Consider the following 14,014-nt stretch of genomic DNA (forward strand, 5'->3'; position numbering starts at 1 on the left):
GGGTCACGTTCCTTCAGGGTTTCCAGAGCTTTTTTGATACTACCGAGACATTTTCTAAGAGTTTTGATGTCCATGCCACGCCCTCGTCTCCCTCTTTTTCTGCCTCCTGTGATGCCTTGTCTAGCTCTATAAGTTCGTCATTTGAGAGAGATTCAGCATGGTTTTCCAAAAGATCTTGAACATCATCATCATCAACTTCATCAAAGCCAGCCCTATGGCACAGATTTACTTTGTCATTTCTGATTGCACTGATGTCGTCTTCAGCGAAGCCTGGGAAGTCATGCGCTCATTCTGGCCATACTTTATTCCACGCCAAGTTCATTGTAGATGTCTTCACTTCGTCCCAAGATGACTTGATGTTATCTAAGGCGTGCTTGATGTTATACGACTTCCACCATTCACTGATAATGGGTTTGCCAGGCCCATCTGTGCCCTTTATCAGTTGCTGCATGGTTTGCCGCTGGTAGTAGGCCTTTTAGTGTTTGCCATGGTTATTATGAATATATTTGTGCTTACAATAGATGCTTTAATATTCCATTTATTCATCTAATTAGTAATGCATGTAAGTAATATGTAATGCAGTTAAAACAAAAAAGGGGGAAGGGGAAGAGATAATAGCCTCCAAGGGTGGTCAAGTCAAAGTCAGTACTGTGAGTGGCGGTGAGGTGTGGCATGGATGACGTCATCACCCCTGCTCCTCCGTGCTGGGTCCTCTCGGATGACATGAGCGGATACCGTATCTGTGAATTTTTCTTACCGTATATTGAATCGAGGGTAGTAATTTCCAAATACCGTAATTGTGAATTTACCTGATAAAGAAGTATCGTATAACGAGGACTTATTGTATAGTATATATATATATATATATATATATATATATATATATATATATATATATATATATATATATATATATATATTCAGTGGTAAAAGTGATGGTATGGTATAGTTTTTTCATAATTTTTGAAAAATACTGAAAATATCCATTTTTATGGTACTTATATCAACTCTACTACAGTGGTACTTCGACATACCAATTTAATTCGTTCTGTGACGATCACTGTATATATATATATATATATATATATATATATATATATATATATATATATATATATATATATATATATATATATATAAAACATCGTATATCAAGTAAATTTTTTCCATAGAAATTAATGGAAATAGAATTAATTCATTCTTGTGATATGAATTTATCCCCTCCCAAAATCAACATGTTTTAAATACCAACTAAATATAGATTTAGTATAAGATAAATAATGTTTATTGTATGCATGATATAGATTAACTAAATTGCCCAAAATAACAACTTAACCCGCAAAACTCAGGACACATTGATAGACGTTAATCACGCAAGACTCGGGGCACGTTGATATATGTTTAGGCTTTTTACAGCTATGTTTTGGCTATTTTCTTCCCATTTTCTTTGCTTGTGAGCTGGCAACACTCATCAGGAGTAAGCATATGCCCTATGTCACTGTGTCACCAATGACGGATGGTAGGAGCAACAGTGATTTCACGGTGTCTGATTCCGCCACCTCTCCCGCGCGCCTTACTTCTATACCTCAGGTCTCTTGCCATGTTAAGGGAAGACAACTTTTAAATGATAGTGGTATCAGAACAGGAGAGAGAGAGAGAGAGAGAGAGAGAGAGAGAGAGAGAGAGAGAGAGAGAGAGAGAGAGAGAGAGAGAGAGAGAGAGAGAGAGAGAGAGAGAGAGAGAGAGAGAGAGAGAGAGAGAGAGAGAGAGAGAGAGAGAGAGAGAGAGAGAGAGAGAGAGAGAGAGACAAGAGAGAGAGTTTTCAAGGGCCTGCTCTAGCCAAGGCCGCTGAATCCTATCGGACGCAAGGCCATGTAAAAATTCAACCTGTGATATTTTGGTAGCCATGACATCTAGAGACTTCTGGTTTTTTGCATTGCAAAGAGGAAGAGTTCCTTTTGGGCAGAACACCAATTATACTCACTCGTTTATTGAATTTCTAAGTGTAATCAGTACAGGGGATCCTTGCGATTTGACCGTTCGCAGTTTGAATTATCGCCAATTCAAACTCAGCTAATTAATACCCAATCCTCAAGGTTGGACCAACTGACTTGCCAATTCGACATTTATATCTCGTGCGCCACCCACCCGGTCAAATGCACCGCCACCCCAAATTTGCCACAAACCCGCCAGGCGAAAATGTAAACCGACGCTATCCTGTGTGTCGCAGGCGGAATCACACTACCACTTTTCCGTGAACTTTTTCTTTCAACTTTCTGAAGACTGTCAACTTTTGTTGATGCTGGTCATTACACACAACCTTGCTTCCACCCTTATCGCGTTTGTCAACTGTACACAAACATGGTGGCCCTTTCACCCTCAGCAAGCTGTTGTTATTTTTTCGTTGCTATTTTTGGCCTTTAATGCTCCCTATGAGAATCTCTTCAGAAAGCTTTGTCCACTCATAAACATCAAAGCTGTTTATCTTGGTCAGTTGTTCCTTGGAAGAGAAGCCTTGGAACGTCACAGTGCCAGAGAAATGTAAACAAATAACTGAACTACTTTTCACCGCTAGGCTAGGACAAAAATATATACATATACAAATATATTTACATCTACTTATCAAGATTCTATTGATTTGAGGTTATAGAATCATTCCAATTAACAAGAAAATTAATTCTATTATAAAAGTGTTAATTAGAATCCACAGATCTTAATTGGAAAACAATATTCGTTTCGTCTGACTCAAGACGACGGAAAGCCCCATCCAGCCCCAGCCCTAACAAGCACAATTTCCTGCGGCTTTTGCACTTTTTACACTTTTAAGAGAGCTAGCACTCAAGTGGGCCTTTCTTTTTAACTTTCTTTTTCCCTACTTAAAAAAATAAATAAATAAAAAAAAAAAAAAAAAAAAAAAAAAAGCTTGAGCTTATGAGAAAGTGTGAAGCAGGTATAGCTCACAGTGTCATTGCAACACAAACAAGTGTCCCTAGATCAACAGTATTAATAATTTGGAAGAACAGGGACAAGTATGTAGTGTGAGAATACTGCAAGTGTTTTTATTTTCAAAAATTGTACTGCACCCTAATGTGTTTAATAAAAAAAAGTTAGATATAAATGAAGCCTTTAATAGTACTGATTTAGTCTAAGTTAATGTTTTCTAGAGGTTATAGTGATGTTTTGAGGGGGTCTAGGCTGGAGTTTGGTACCTATACCCCTAATTCTTAAGTATCTTATGGGAACAATTGCTTCACGATTCGAATAAACAAATCTATTCAAATCGTGAAGCTGATTCGACCGATGTAAAACCGCCCTAACCCCATTGAATCGCGAGGATCCCCAGTATGTGAATACAGGCTATTTTGTGTGTTTCTTGCCAAACTTTTACTTTTGGGACTCATGAGTTCACAAAACTTAAGAAAAAATACACACTGCCGAGGAGCACAGACACATACATGCACAAAGGATGAACAACGATACACAACGCGGGCTGAATGTTCAGGTGGACGCAGGTAGCTGAATGATCACTGCACCACCTATTGATGGCTATTCGTATCTTAAAAATATCTTTGTATTTCAATAAGTAAATTATATGAAATTTTTCGTCCTACATAAAAAAAATTGTATGTTTGGGAGATCGTATCTCGAGGTATTACTGTACTTTGTTGGGTTGCCTTTCCTCTTAAGGAAGCTCAGAAGATGTTTTGGAACAGATAAAGCTAGGTTTTGTAGGAGGGAAGGTTCTGGTTTCCACAGATATCATGGATATGGGTGATGAGCTTATCCACTGTGGAGGTGTTATGGCCCTGCAATCGGCATTTCATCAATCTCCAGATGTTTTCAATTGGATTAAAATCCACACTATTACCTGGCCAGTCTTTGATACAGTTTATGTTGACCCATTATAACTAGTTTCTGATTAGTCTGGCACCATCCTGCATGAATATTTCACTTTTGCATTTTGTGAAACAATCCTCCTGAATGTCAGCAAGAAGCTCTAGATAACATTCCTTGTTGACTTGAGAGAATCTTTGGCAGTACTACTAAAGTTCCTGTTCCATGATACCCAGATGCTACTGATGCCATCAAATTACTTGTGTGTTTTACTGTTCCTTCCATGTACTTAGGGAAGTAAGGATCAAAGTCATATATATATATATATATATATATATATATATATATATATATATATATATATATATATATATATATATATATATATATATATATATATATATATATATATATATATATATATATATATATATATATATATATATATATTCTTTTATTTTAGAAAATGCAAAATTTAGTCTATTTTGGATTTCCTGCCAAACTAATCCAAAACAAAACTTAATCTAAGCTCACCTAACCCCAAATTAACTTAACAGTAATAGCCAAGAGCATGAAAAAAAACTTCATAGACGTGAAGTACAGTAAACATACTATCACAACACGTAGCCATGTCATGCAATGCTGGCCATGTCTGCATCACCAGCTTTACACTGCACAGTAGTATTGAAAATTCTGTGTCAATTGCAGAATTGCCACAGCTACACATTATTCCTCCTGAAATTTTCTATATCAATCTTCTTTGCCAGCTTCCTGGCCACTGAAAGGCTTTCATTGCCACAGACATTGATCCCCAATTCATGTATTTCATATCTGTGGCATCAAATGCAGCATCTTTTGCACTCACTACAGTTTTCCTTAGTGCACCGTTACCATTTTTACTTGAAGATGCATTCACACAGTATTTGGAAGAATGTTCTATTAACTTATCTTTTGATTTCCTAATGTCTCACACAGTTTGCTTGGCCACACCATACTCCTCAAAAACATTCACAACTTTAGCTCCTTTCTCTAATTTTCTTATCAATTCCAGCTTTTATGCCACAGACAGGGCTACTAGCTTATACTAAATACTCTTACGAGACATAACTAAGAGATCTAAGGTATTGAAAAATGCACAAACTTGTTAACTTATCAAATCAAACATGGAGCTGCTGGTCTTATTGCCATCTATTGATTGTTTGTCGCAGCACGTAAAGTGCACAGTTTGAATGAATTTGTTTACTGTCTGGACTCAAATGATCAAATCAATATCTGGACACAGTCTAGAATAAGCCAAAATCCAGATAAATGAGGTCCAGATAAAGGAGGGTCGAGTGTATGTACCAAATTTTATAGAGATGCATAAAAACCTAGATCAAACCAAATTCAGAAATTATCTGCATAAGGATTATCCAAAAACTTAAAGGTAAGGTTAATAATAGCTGACACAGATTAGAGATTGTATGCCTGATACAGAAGCACATTTAGGAATATAGAACTGATGACCTTCTGTACTATATGACTGCAACATCACAACTTCTTAACTTTTCAATCTATATCCAAACAGTCTGGGCTATGTGGCTACAGTATGGAAAACATTTTTAACATACAACTACTACCACAATTTGAGCTTATCTAGGAATTTCATAACCATTCCCCCCAAAAAGTTTTAACCAAAAACAATAACTAATGTGACTCACGTGCTGGAAACTTGGAAATGTTATTTGAGACTCTAATAAGCATCCTGGCGGCCTTGAGATGGTCCCCCTTGCGCACCAACAGCCTGGCCAATGTGTAAGAGTGAAGAAGCAATAGAGCTGAACTCATGTCTGCAGGAATCTTGAGTTTCTGTCGCTGCAGCTCTCCATACATACCCAGCAGCACATCATGGGCATGGCGATAATTTCCTGAAGGAGGGACACTTTTTGGATTAATTTTATGAAAAAGCATTTAAACTTAAGTGTACTGTATTTCATCGTTACTATTATTATTATTGTTATTATTATTGTTATTATTATTATTATTATTATTATCATTATTATTGTTATTATTATTGTTATTATTATCATTACTATTATTATCATTATTACTATTGTTATTACTGTTGTTGTTGTTATCAATATTATCATTGTTATCATTACTACTTTTGTTATGAAATCATACATGTATGTATTTAATTTATAATGTTTCTCTTAATTATTTTGTATGCAAGACCACTTGTGGCATCTTTCCCAAATGCCTTGTTCATTGTTAGTCAGTCACTAGCCAGCATTTGTGGCAACACAGTCACACTGTATATAGCAAGATTATCTCTTTATATTAAAACTATTTTACACAGTATCTAAACATGAAAGAGAACAAAAGCAGAATGTTGATTGTACAAAAAACATTGTGTAATGTGACATTTGAGAGTAAGGAAGGGAAGATAAGACATGAGTAGAGTTTCTTACTTAAATGCTTACAAATGTCCTTCATTAAAGTTAGGCTTCCATCTTATCTATATTTGTTTTCACAGTTAAGCAGATTGCATCATATCACTAAAATTCTCCATTTTATCATATAAAGGCACATCACGATATAAGATGTGAAAGCAACATGTCTAAAATCATTAACATGTTTTGGATATCATATTTTGGCAATTGGTTTAATTTTTGAAAGCTTTTATATGTGAGGCACTTTAGCCTGACTGATTGAGTTCTGGAACAGCCACTGCAGCAGTGCCAGATGTTATGTACACCACTTAAGCATCCTTGCTGGCATCTCATTCTACTCCTTGGCCTTGCTCACACACACTTGCTTTAGTTCCATTACCAACAGTTATTAAATCATTTTGATCTGCTCACCTCTCCAATTTTAAATGATACCCATCACCTCATTGCTCGTTGCACTAAAACTATATTTTTCAAACCTTCCAAAGAAAGAATTAATTTAATTTAAATATGTAACCCTATCTACTGATTGAGGTGTAGTTTACTTTTTCAATTATACCCATTGAGTCCTTTCCAAGCATCTTTCTTATAATTTATCCTAAAGGTTCTTCATTCTGTTGTATGCTTTTTATAAATCTGCTATTTTCTTTTACTAATTATTTATCATTTGGACATATTTTCATGCCCTTGATTGGAATAAGCAAGTCTAAGCAAAAGTTTGAAATTATTTAAAAATATCCTTGTTTACATTAATACCTGCTCCATTTTCTATAAGTGTAGTCCAGTCTGTGCATTCCAGGTAGGCTTGAAGCTGAGTGATATTTTATGGGTCCCATTTCATACACTTTACATGGCTCCTTTTTAGCACCCATTTGTACGTTGATGTACAGATCATTTTGTGATTAATGTTCTCTAACTGTGATCCTCAGAATGCTAAATACCCTCTTTTCACATTGCAATATCATTCATAGAGTGTGTTAATTCCTTAAATAATATATTTAACTGATTGTTTGTATGCTGGGAGCTTTTTTCTAAAAATCACACACAATCAAATCACCTGTAATTTGACAAATGCTATTTGGTCCTCTATTTTCATACTTAGAGACACAAGCTAATGTTTAACAGAGTGTAATAAATAGAAATGATACTATGCTTGACTTACCTGAGTTCTGCTCTTCTCTTGCTATGATGATGGCAGTTTTTGCTGCCTCACGATATTGGTTTTTAGCCATATAGAGTCGGAATAGGTATTTTGCATCCTATAGAGAGAAAATAAAAATAACAATGAGCCAATGTCCATTTGAGATCTATCAAAGATGCAATACAGTTAGCATTTCCCAATGTGACTGTGTGCAAAACAACATGCACACAATAACTTCTTAGGAAAATTTCCAAACTACAAGATATGATGCATAAATTTGGTATATCAAGGCTACTATAAAGCTCAAAGCATTTTCATATTTTAATTAACAATGACTAATTATTTACATTCTACGAAATTCAAAATTTCTCACTTGCACTAGTTCTAATTTCATTAAAAAATGCTTAAAATATAGGTTCCCTAGCCTAATCACCTTCATAATTTGAGTATTTTTATCTGCATTTTGTTCTCTATGATGTTTTTACATTCTTGTACATCATCTTTTTCCTTCTCTTGTGGTTCAGTTTTCTTTGATTTTGGCAGATTATATATTATCATAATTGCTTTCCTTTTTTCTTTCTACATATATTTTTCCTCGATTTTTTTCTCCATATTTCTTATCATCCCTTCTGCAATCTTCTTCACCATTTCTTCTTTTTCTTTTGCTCTCTCAGCTTTCCCTTCTTCCTGTTTTTCTAATATTTCCTCAATTACTTTTGGTTTTCACAAGCATGACATCACTTTAGGGTAGCATTTCTTGCAAATGAAAAAAAACTTCCTGGCTGCTTCCTGTCACACATTGCCTTATACATTTGTCTACTTATTTTAGCAGCATGTGGTGCCATCCAATGCATGATTCACATAAAAAGTGTATTATTTTCCTCTCTGCACTGGCCACAGTCCTCACTGTTTGGGTCCTGCTGGGAGGCCCCTGCCATGCTGGCCATATCTTGGCATTCCTCGCACAAATTGTTCTTATTTAATTCTTGGAAGTATCTGCAGTCTCTACATCTCTTCCTACTCCCTCCTTTCTCTTCCACTGTCATCTCATGGATTTATAAGTGATTTATTTCATTTATAAAATAGAGCAACAGCAACTAAACAGTTTGAATTCAAACTGTTATAGAGTGACTATCTTTGGGTCTTTTAGCCTTCAAAACTATTTTAGCACATAATTTTTGCTAATTATCCTGTCATTGGCTGCCTTGGTGCCTATCTGGTTCATATTCATACCAGTCATTGGCCAGCACTTCTTTTCTAAGCCTCTTATTGTTCACAGCACAGCTGCACTATGTGTTTATTGGCTGCTTTGAGTTTTGGTGCCATCCCATATATTTTTATCATATCTTATTGGGTTCTTGTACTCGTATTTTTTTTCTATTGCAATTTTACTACTGCGCATTACACAGGCAACCACAACTACATGTACATTAAGATATATACCCATATATAAGATTTCATCTTGAGTTGGGGATGAGAAGATGATATGGTGGACCACATCACCACAAAAAGAACCACTTACAAAGCATAACATTGAATGTAGGTCATCACAGAGCTGACAAGAGCACGTGACAACAAATCCATATACATATCTGCGTGGAACAACTATAACCCCACTCTAAAATGGTAACATGTAATCTAGTCCAATTTCAAAACCTTATACATACTAGCATGAGCTATATAACAAAGAGTTCTCTTAAACAAACCAAGGGACATGAATTGGAATGGGAAGGGCAGGCATGCATGACCACACATAGTTGGACAGCACAGCCTAGGAGGAACCCTGATCACTGCACACATCCTAAGGAAAGTGTACATAAATTTAAGGAAAAGTTGGACAAACATAGATATGGAGACAGGTCACTATGAGCCCTGCTCGAACCCTGTAATATACAACTAGGTAAATGTAACTAGGTAAATACACACTTACACACATGCACAGGAAGACTTAAACAAGATCTGGAAATGGAGCAAAAAATGGGAGATGGAATTCAATGTGGACAAAAGCCATGTCATGGAAATGGGAAAAAGTGAAAGACGACCAGTGGGAATCTATAAGATGGGAGATGGAGTAGAACTAGAAAAAGTAAAAAAGGAAAAGGACTTGGGAGTGACAATGGAAGAAAATAATCAACCAGTAAGCCATACTGATAGAATTTTCAGAGAGACGTATAATTTGCTAGGGAATATTGGAGTAGCATTTCACTATATGGACAAGGAAATGATGAAGAAATTGATAAGTACTAAAATAAGACCTAGATTGGAATATGCAGGAGTTGTGTGGACTCCCCATAAAAGAAACACATAAGAAAATTAGAGACTACAAAAATGGCTACAAGAATGGTTCCAGAATTTAAAGGGATGACATATGAGGAGAGACTAAAGGCAATGGATCTACCAACCTTGGAGCAGAGAGAGAGAGAGGGATCTGATACAAGTTTATAAATTGATTAACGGAATGGATGAAGTGGATAATGAGAAACTGATCCTGAGAGAAGAATATGACTTTAGAAGCACAAGATCGCATAGTAAGAAACTAAGGAAGGGACGATGTCTGAGAGATGTTAAAAAATTTAGTTTCCCGCAAAGATGTGTTGAGACTTGGAACAGTTTGAGTGAGGAAGTGGTGTCAGCAAAGAGTGTACATAGTTTTAAAGAAAAATTGGATAAGTGTAGATATGGAGACGGGACCACACGAGCATAAAGCCCAGGCCCTGTAAAACTACAACTAGGTAAATACATGATTGGTAACTATTTATGTAGTACATACACACATACACAGGAAGTGTAAATTCATCATTTATGCGAGTGAAAGCTGAGGTGGACACTGCCTCTTGGTTGCTTTTTGCTGTGTAAACACTGATCTTAGCACTGGTACAGCTGCAGCACAAATGCATGTTTTGTGTCTGAGATAACTTCTCAAATGACATGGAAGATATAAGAGCTATCAGGAGTATTTAAGATAGAATATGACCCTAGTTGCCTAACAATACTCAATCAAAGGGCCAAAAATGCCTATCAGTACTTTAAGGATAGAATGTAAAAAAAAAAAAAAAATAAAAAAAAAATAAATAAATAAATAAATAAAAAAATTAAATAAATAAATAAATAAAATTAATTAATTAATAAATAAGTAAATAAATCCCTGAAAGGATCCAACTTATCCGATATCCAGCTTATTTGTAAACAGTACAGTAAACCTTTTACCAGGGTTTACTGTACACTCAACCCTCGATTTGCCGGACTAAAAGGGGGGAAGGCTTGTCCGGGAATGGCAAATGTCCGGCAATGGAAAATGTCCGGGGGTCTACCCCCTTGCCGGACTTTACCCTATACAGGTTGAACCCCGCTTTAACGGCACGCGATTTACCGGAATCCCGTGTTTAACGGCAAAAATTTCCGGTGGGAACATAGTGTTGTCTTTAACGGCATTTCGGCACCTGCACCAGCTGTACCAGGAAGTTGGAAAATAAATCAGACGTTTTTTGTTCAGAAAAACAAAACTGAGGGAGAAGAAAGAGACTTTGCACCAGATGTGGAAGACAAGAGAAAGAAAAATAAAAGAAAGGCAGGATCAGGAAGAATAGAAGTAACAGGAGGTGCCGAGGCAAAGGCAAAACCTCCGACGACCATCATCATCATCATCATCTCACCACGTGGGGCCGTAACACATGCCAATGCCGCCGACACACATCTGTACTGTGCACAGGTTTAGCTGTACGCTTAGTTACTTTCTTTGGTGGGTTTTTGGGTGGCATCGTTGTGAAGAAGAGGTGTATCCACGACAAGCACGTAAGCACAACACTCGTGTGACGCGGCAGACTTGTTTACAGTCCAGTACTAGACGTGTATGTCCGCCCGCGCTGCCATCTATAGTGCCCGATTTGCGAACTTTGTCTGGCGCGGTAGTTTGAAATCGACTTGTCCCGGACTTTTTTTTTTTTTTTTTTTTTTTCCCCCACAGACTCTTGTCCGGCAAATCCGAAATCCGGCAAATGGAGGTCCGGCAAATCGAGGGTTGAGTGTACTGACTGTACAAGGAAGGAAAGTCTTGCCTGTATTGGCCCTTTTGGCCTTAGGGGTCATCATCTCCTTTATAATAAAGAAAGGGTGGAAATGAGGCACTACTGTGTAGAAGGAGCCAGGCAGCTGGGCTCAAGGCCATAAACACTAAGTTGAAATACATGTGCCTTGGACTTGATGGAGCTTATTTTAAGAGGGAAGTATCGAGGCACTTGCTCCCCTAATTCTGGCTGACGGTTTTGGCACTTTTTGTACTCTTTGGAGAGCCAGCGCTCAAGTAGGCTTTTTTCTAACTTTCTTTTTTTGCCCTTGGCTGACCCTCTTCCCTACGGAAAAAAAAAAAAAAAAAAAAAAAAAAAAAACATGCACAATTTTATGAACTCATATTCTTACAAAATCTATGATGAATTATTGCTTTTGTTATTTCATAAAAAAATGCAAAAGGATTGCACTATTACCTCAAACTTGAGAAATACAAGATTTTACTGTTTTGCTCTTACACCATTTTATGCTGGGACTGAGTTCATCTCAGAAGAGTTCATCTCAGCACATCAAGACCAACACTGAGACCCAGATGTGAGAATTTTTAAGAGATAAGCACAAGTCTAAGATAAACTCTAAGAATCTTTATTAATGCAATACAGCCAAGTATACCTTCATTTATGACAGTGTTATTTCCATTAATTTTAATTTCCATTCCTAAACAATTAAAGTTTTCTTTTTTATACCTTGAATTATTTCTGGGTTTTCATAAGTCTCACCAATTCTTATCATTGTTCATCTTACAACATAAGTCACCAGATCAGACAATGTGTTATTTAAATTGTTCTACGATTAAACTCATTTAAAATGTAACATGTGACTCATTAGCACACAATTTCTCAATAAACTGCAATGTGGTGACAAAAGTTTATGTCTTATATCCAAAGTCTCCACATGAGTGGCAGAAGAAGGCAAGGAAGAGCTAATAACTGAGTGGTGGTTAAGATAGTAAAGATAATGGTGGGTTTTTACCTTTGGGATGCCATCAACCTCTCCCATCAAGAAGTCAATTAGCTGGCGTGTGAGTCCATCATCATCAGCAGCAGCAACCACATCAATGGCCATTTGGATGCTTTCTGAGTCCTCAGTACTAGTACTCTGTGCTGCACGGATTAGATGCTTCACTGCCTGTTGCAATGGAATGGTAAAGGAAACAAGTAATATGAATGAGCTGTACAGTTGAACTTCTCATCTACAGACATCATATTAAAGATGTAATGGACAAAATCTGCTTGTATGAATACACATAATCCATTATTCAGAATGTCAAGTAAAAAAAAAAAAACTTGTATTGTGAACTGAATCCAATAGTTAAGCACGGTGGCCATGGCATGTGTGTTAATATAGTAGTAGTTGCTTACATGCATTGGTTGAATAGTGAGGATGAGAAGCAAGAGGTGGCAAAACTGAAAATGTTGGAGATAAGAAATTCTCTTGACATTATCATAGTTTACAGTGATGGCACTGATTAACATGATATTCAGTATTATTATGAACATTCTGCACTTTGAGAGAACTAGTAATTCATAAACAATATAATAGAGACAAACAGTTAAAATTGGATGCATTCTTCAAACATAGAATCATAAACTGCAGCTGGGGTCATGATCTTGATCTTGATTTACATGCAACAGGTAACTCAAGGTTACTTTATATTGGCAACTAATTCAAATGGGACCAGCAATGCTTTACTGAAATATACCAGCTCCTTTTATGAGCATCAATTATTTTTGTTGTTGTACAGTAATACCTTGAAGTGAGCTAATTGAGATACAAAATTTTTGAGACACAAGCCACAATTTGGTTCATTTTTTGTTTTGAGATATGAGCAAAATTTTTGAGATATGAGTTGTACTTCGGGGTGTATACTGCCACTAGTTAGTGCATCTCGTGCATTGTGATTGTTCTTTCATCATTTTCGCATTATTTATTATTTTTTTCTTATGGTTAAAATAAAGTGCATTTCTAACTAACATTTAATATTTACAGGTGAGGGGTGCTTAAATGCCTTCCTTCCTCCCTCCTCTTCTGCCATTCACCACCATTGGCTGAAAACATCTGTCTCCAAGACAAATAAATGAATAAACTTTTGATAGATAAACAAATAAATAAACTTTTGCTAGATAAACAAATAAATAAATAAACTTTTGCTTTTATCCTATTTCTTTACGCATTGATAAAGTATACATGTGTATATAACTGAAAGGGTGTAACAAAATTCTCCCATCTCCACCTACCTCCTCTGCTAATGCTTATCATACTTTTCATTGAGGAGGAGAACAATGTAAACAGAGAGAGAGAGAGAGAGAGAGAGAGAGAGAGAGAGAGAGAGAGAGAGAGAGAGAGAGAGAGAGAGAGAGAGAGAGAGAGAGAGAGAGAGAGAGAGAGAGAGAGAGAGAGAGAGAGAGAGAGAGAACTTGCACAGTGTTATTGCACTCTGTGTTATTTCTATTTTGACAGGTTACACTGTGGTGAGGGGAGGAAATTTTGATAAGGTGATAACTTTACCCTCAGAAGTCATAGTGAGCTGGAAAGTATATCACTG

General features: G+C 36.4%; 1 protein-coding gene across 4 annotated transcripts in view; it reads right to left on the reverse strand.

The window, feature by feature from the left end:
• LOC123506766 (WD repeat-containing protein 19-like) overlaps positions 1 to 14,014 on the reverse strand; it is a 78,592-nt gene that overhangs the window by 8,937 nt on the left and 55,641 nt on the right. For all 4 annotated transcript variants that reach the window (XM_045259088.1, XM_045259086.1, XM_045259085.1 and 1 more), the window contains 3 exons: positions 12,442 to 12,597; positions 7,426 to 7,522; positions 5,535 to 5,741 (listed from right to left, as the gene is read on the reverse strand). In XM_045259088.1, coding sequence (XP_045115023.1) covers positions 5,535 to 5,741; positions 7,426 to 7,522; positions 12,442 to 12,597 — 460 coding nt within the window. The remainder of the gene's footprint in view (positions 1 to 5,534; positions 5,742 to 7,425; positions 7,523 to 12,441; positions 12,598 to 14,014) is intronic.

The sequence above is a fragment of the Portunus trituberculatus genome, chromosome 20, assembly GCF_017591435.1.
Source record: "Portunus trituberculatus isolate SZX2019 chromosome 20, ASM1759143v1, whole genome shotgun sequence".
Taxonomy (NCBI): domain Eukaryota; kingdom Metazoa; phylum Arthropoda; class Malacostraca; order Decapoda; family Portunidae; genus Portunus; species Portunus trituberculatus.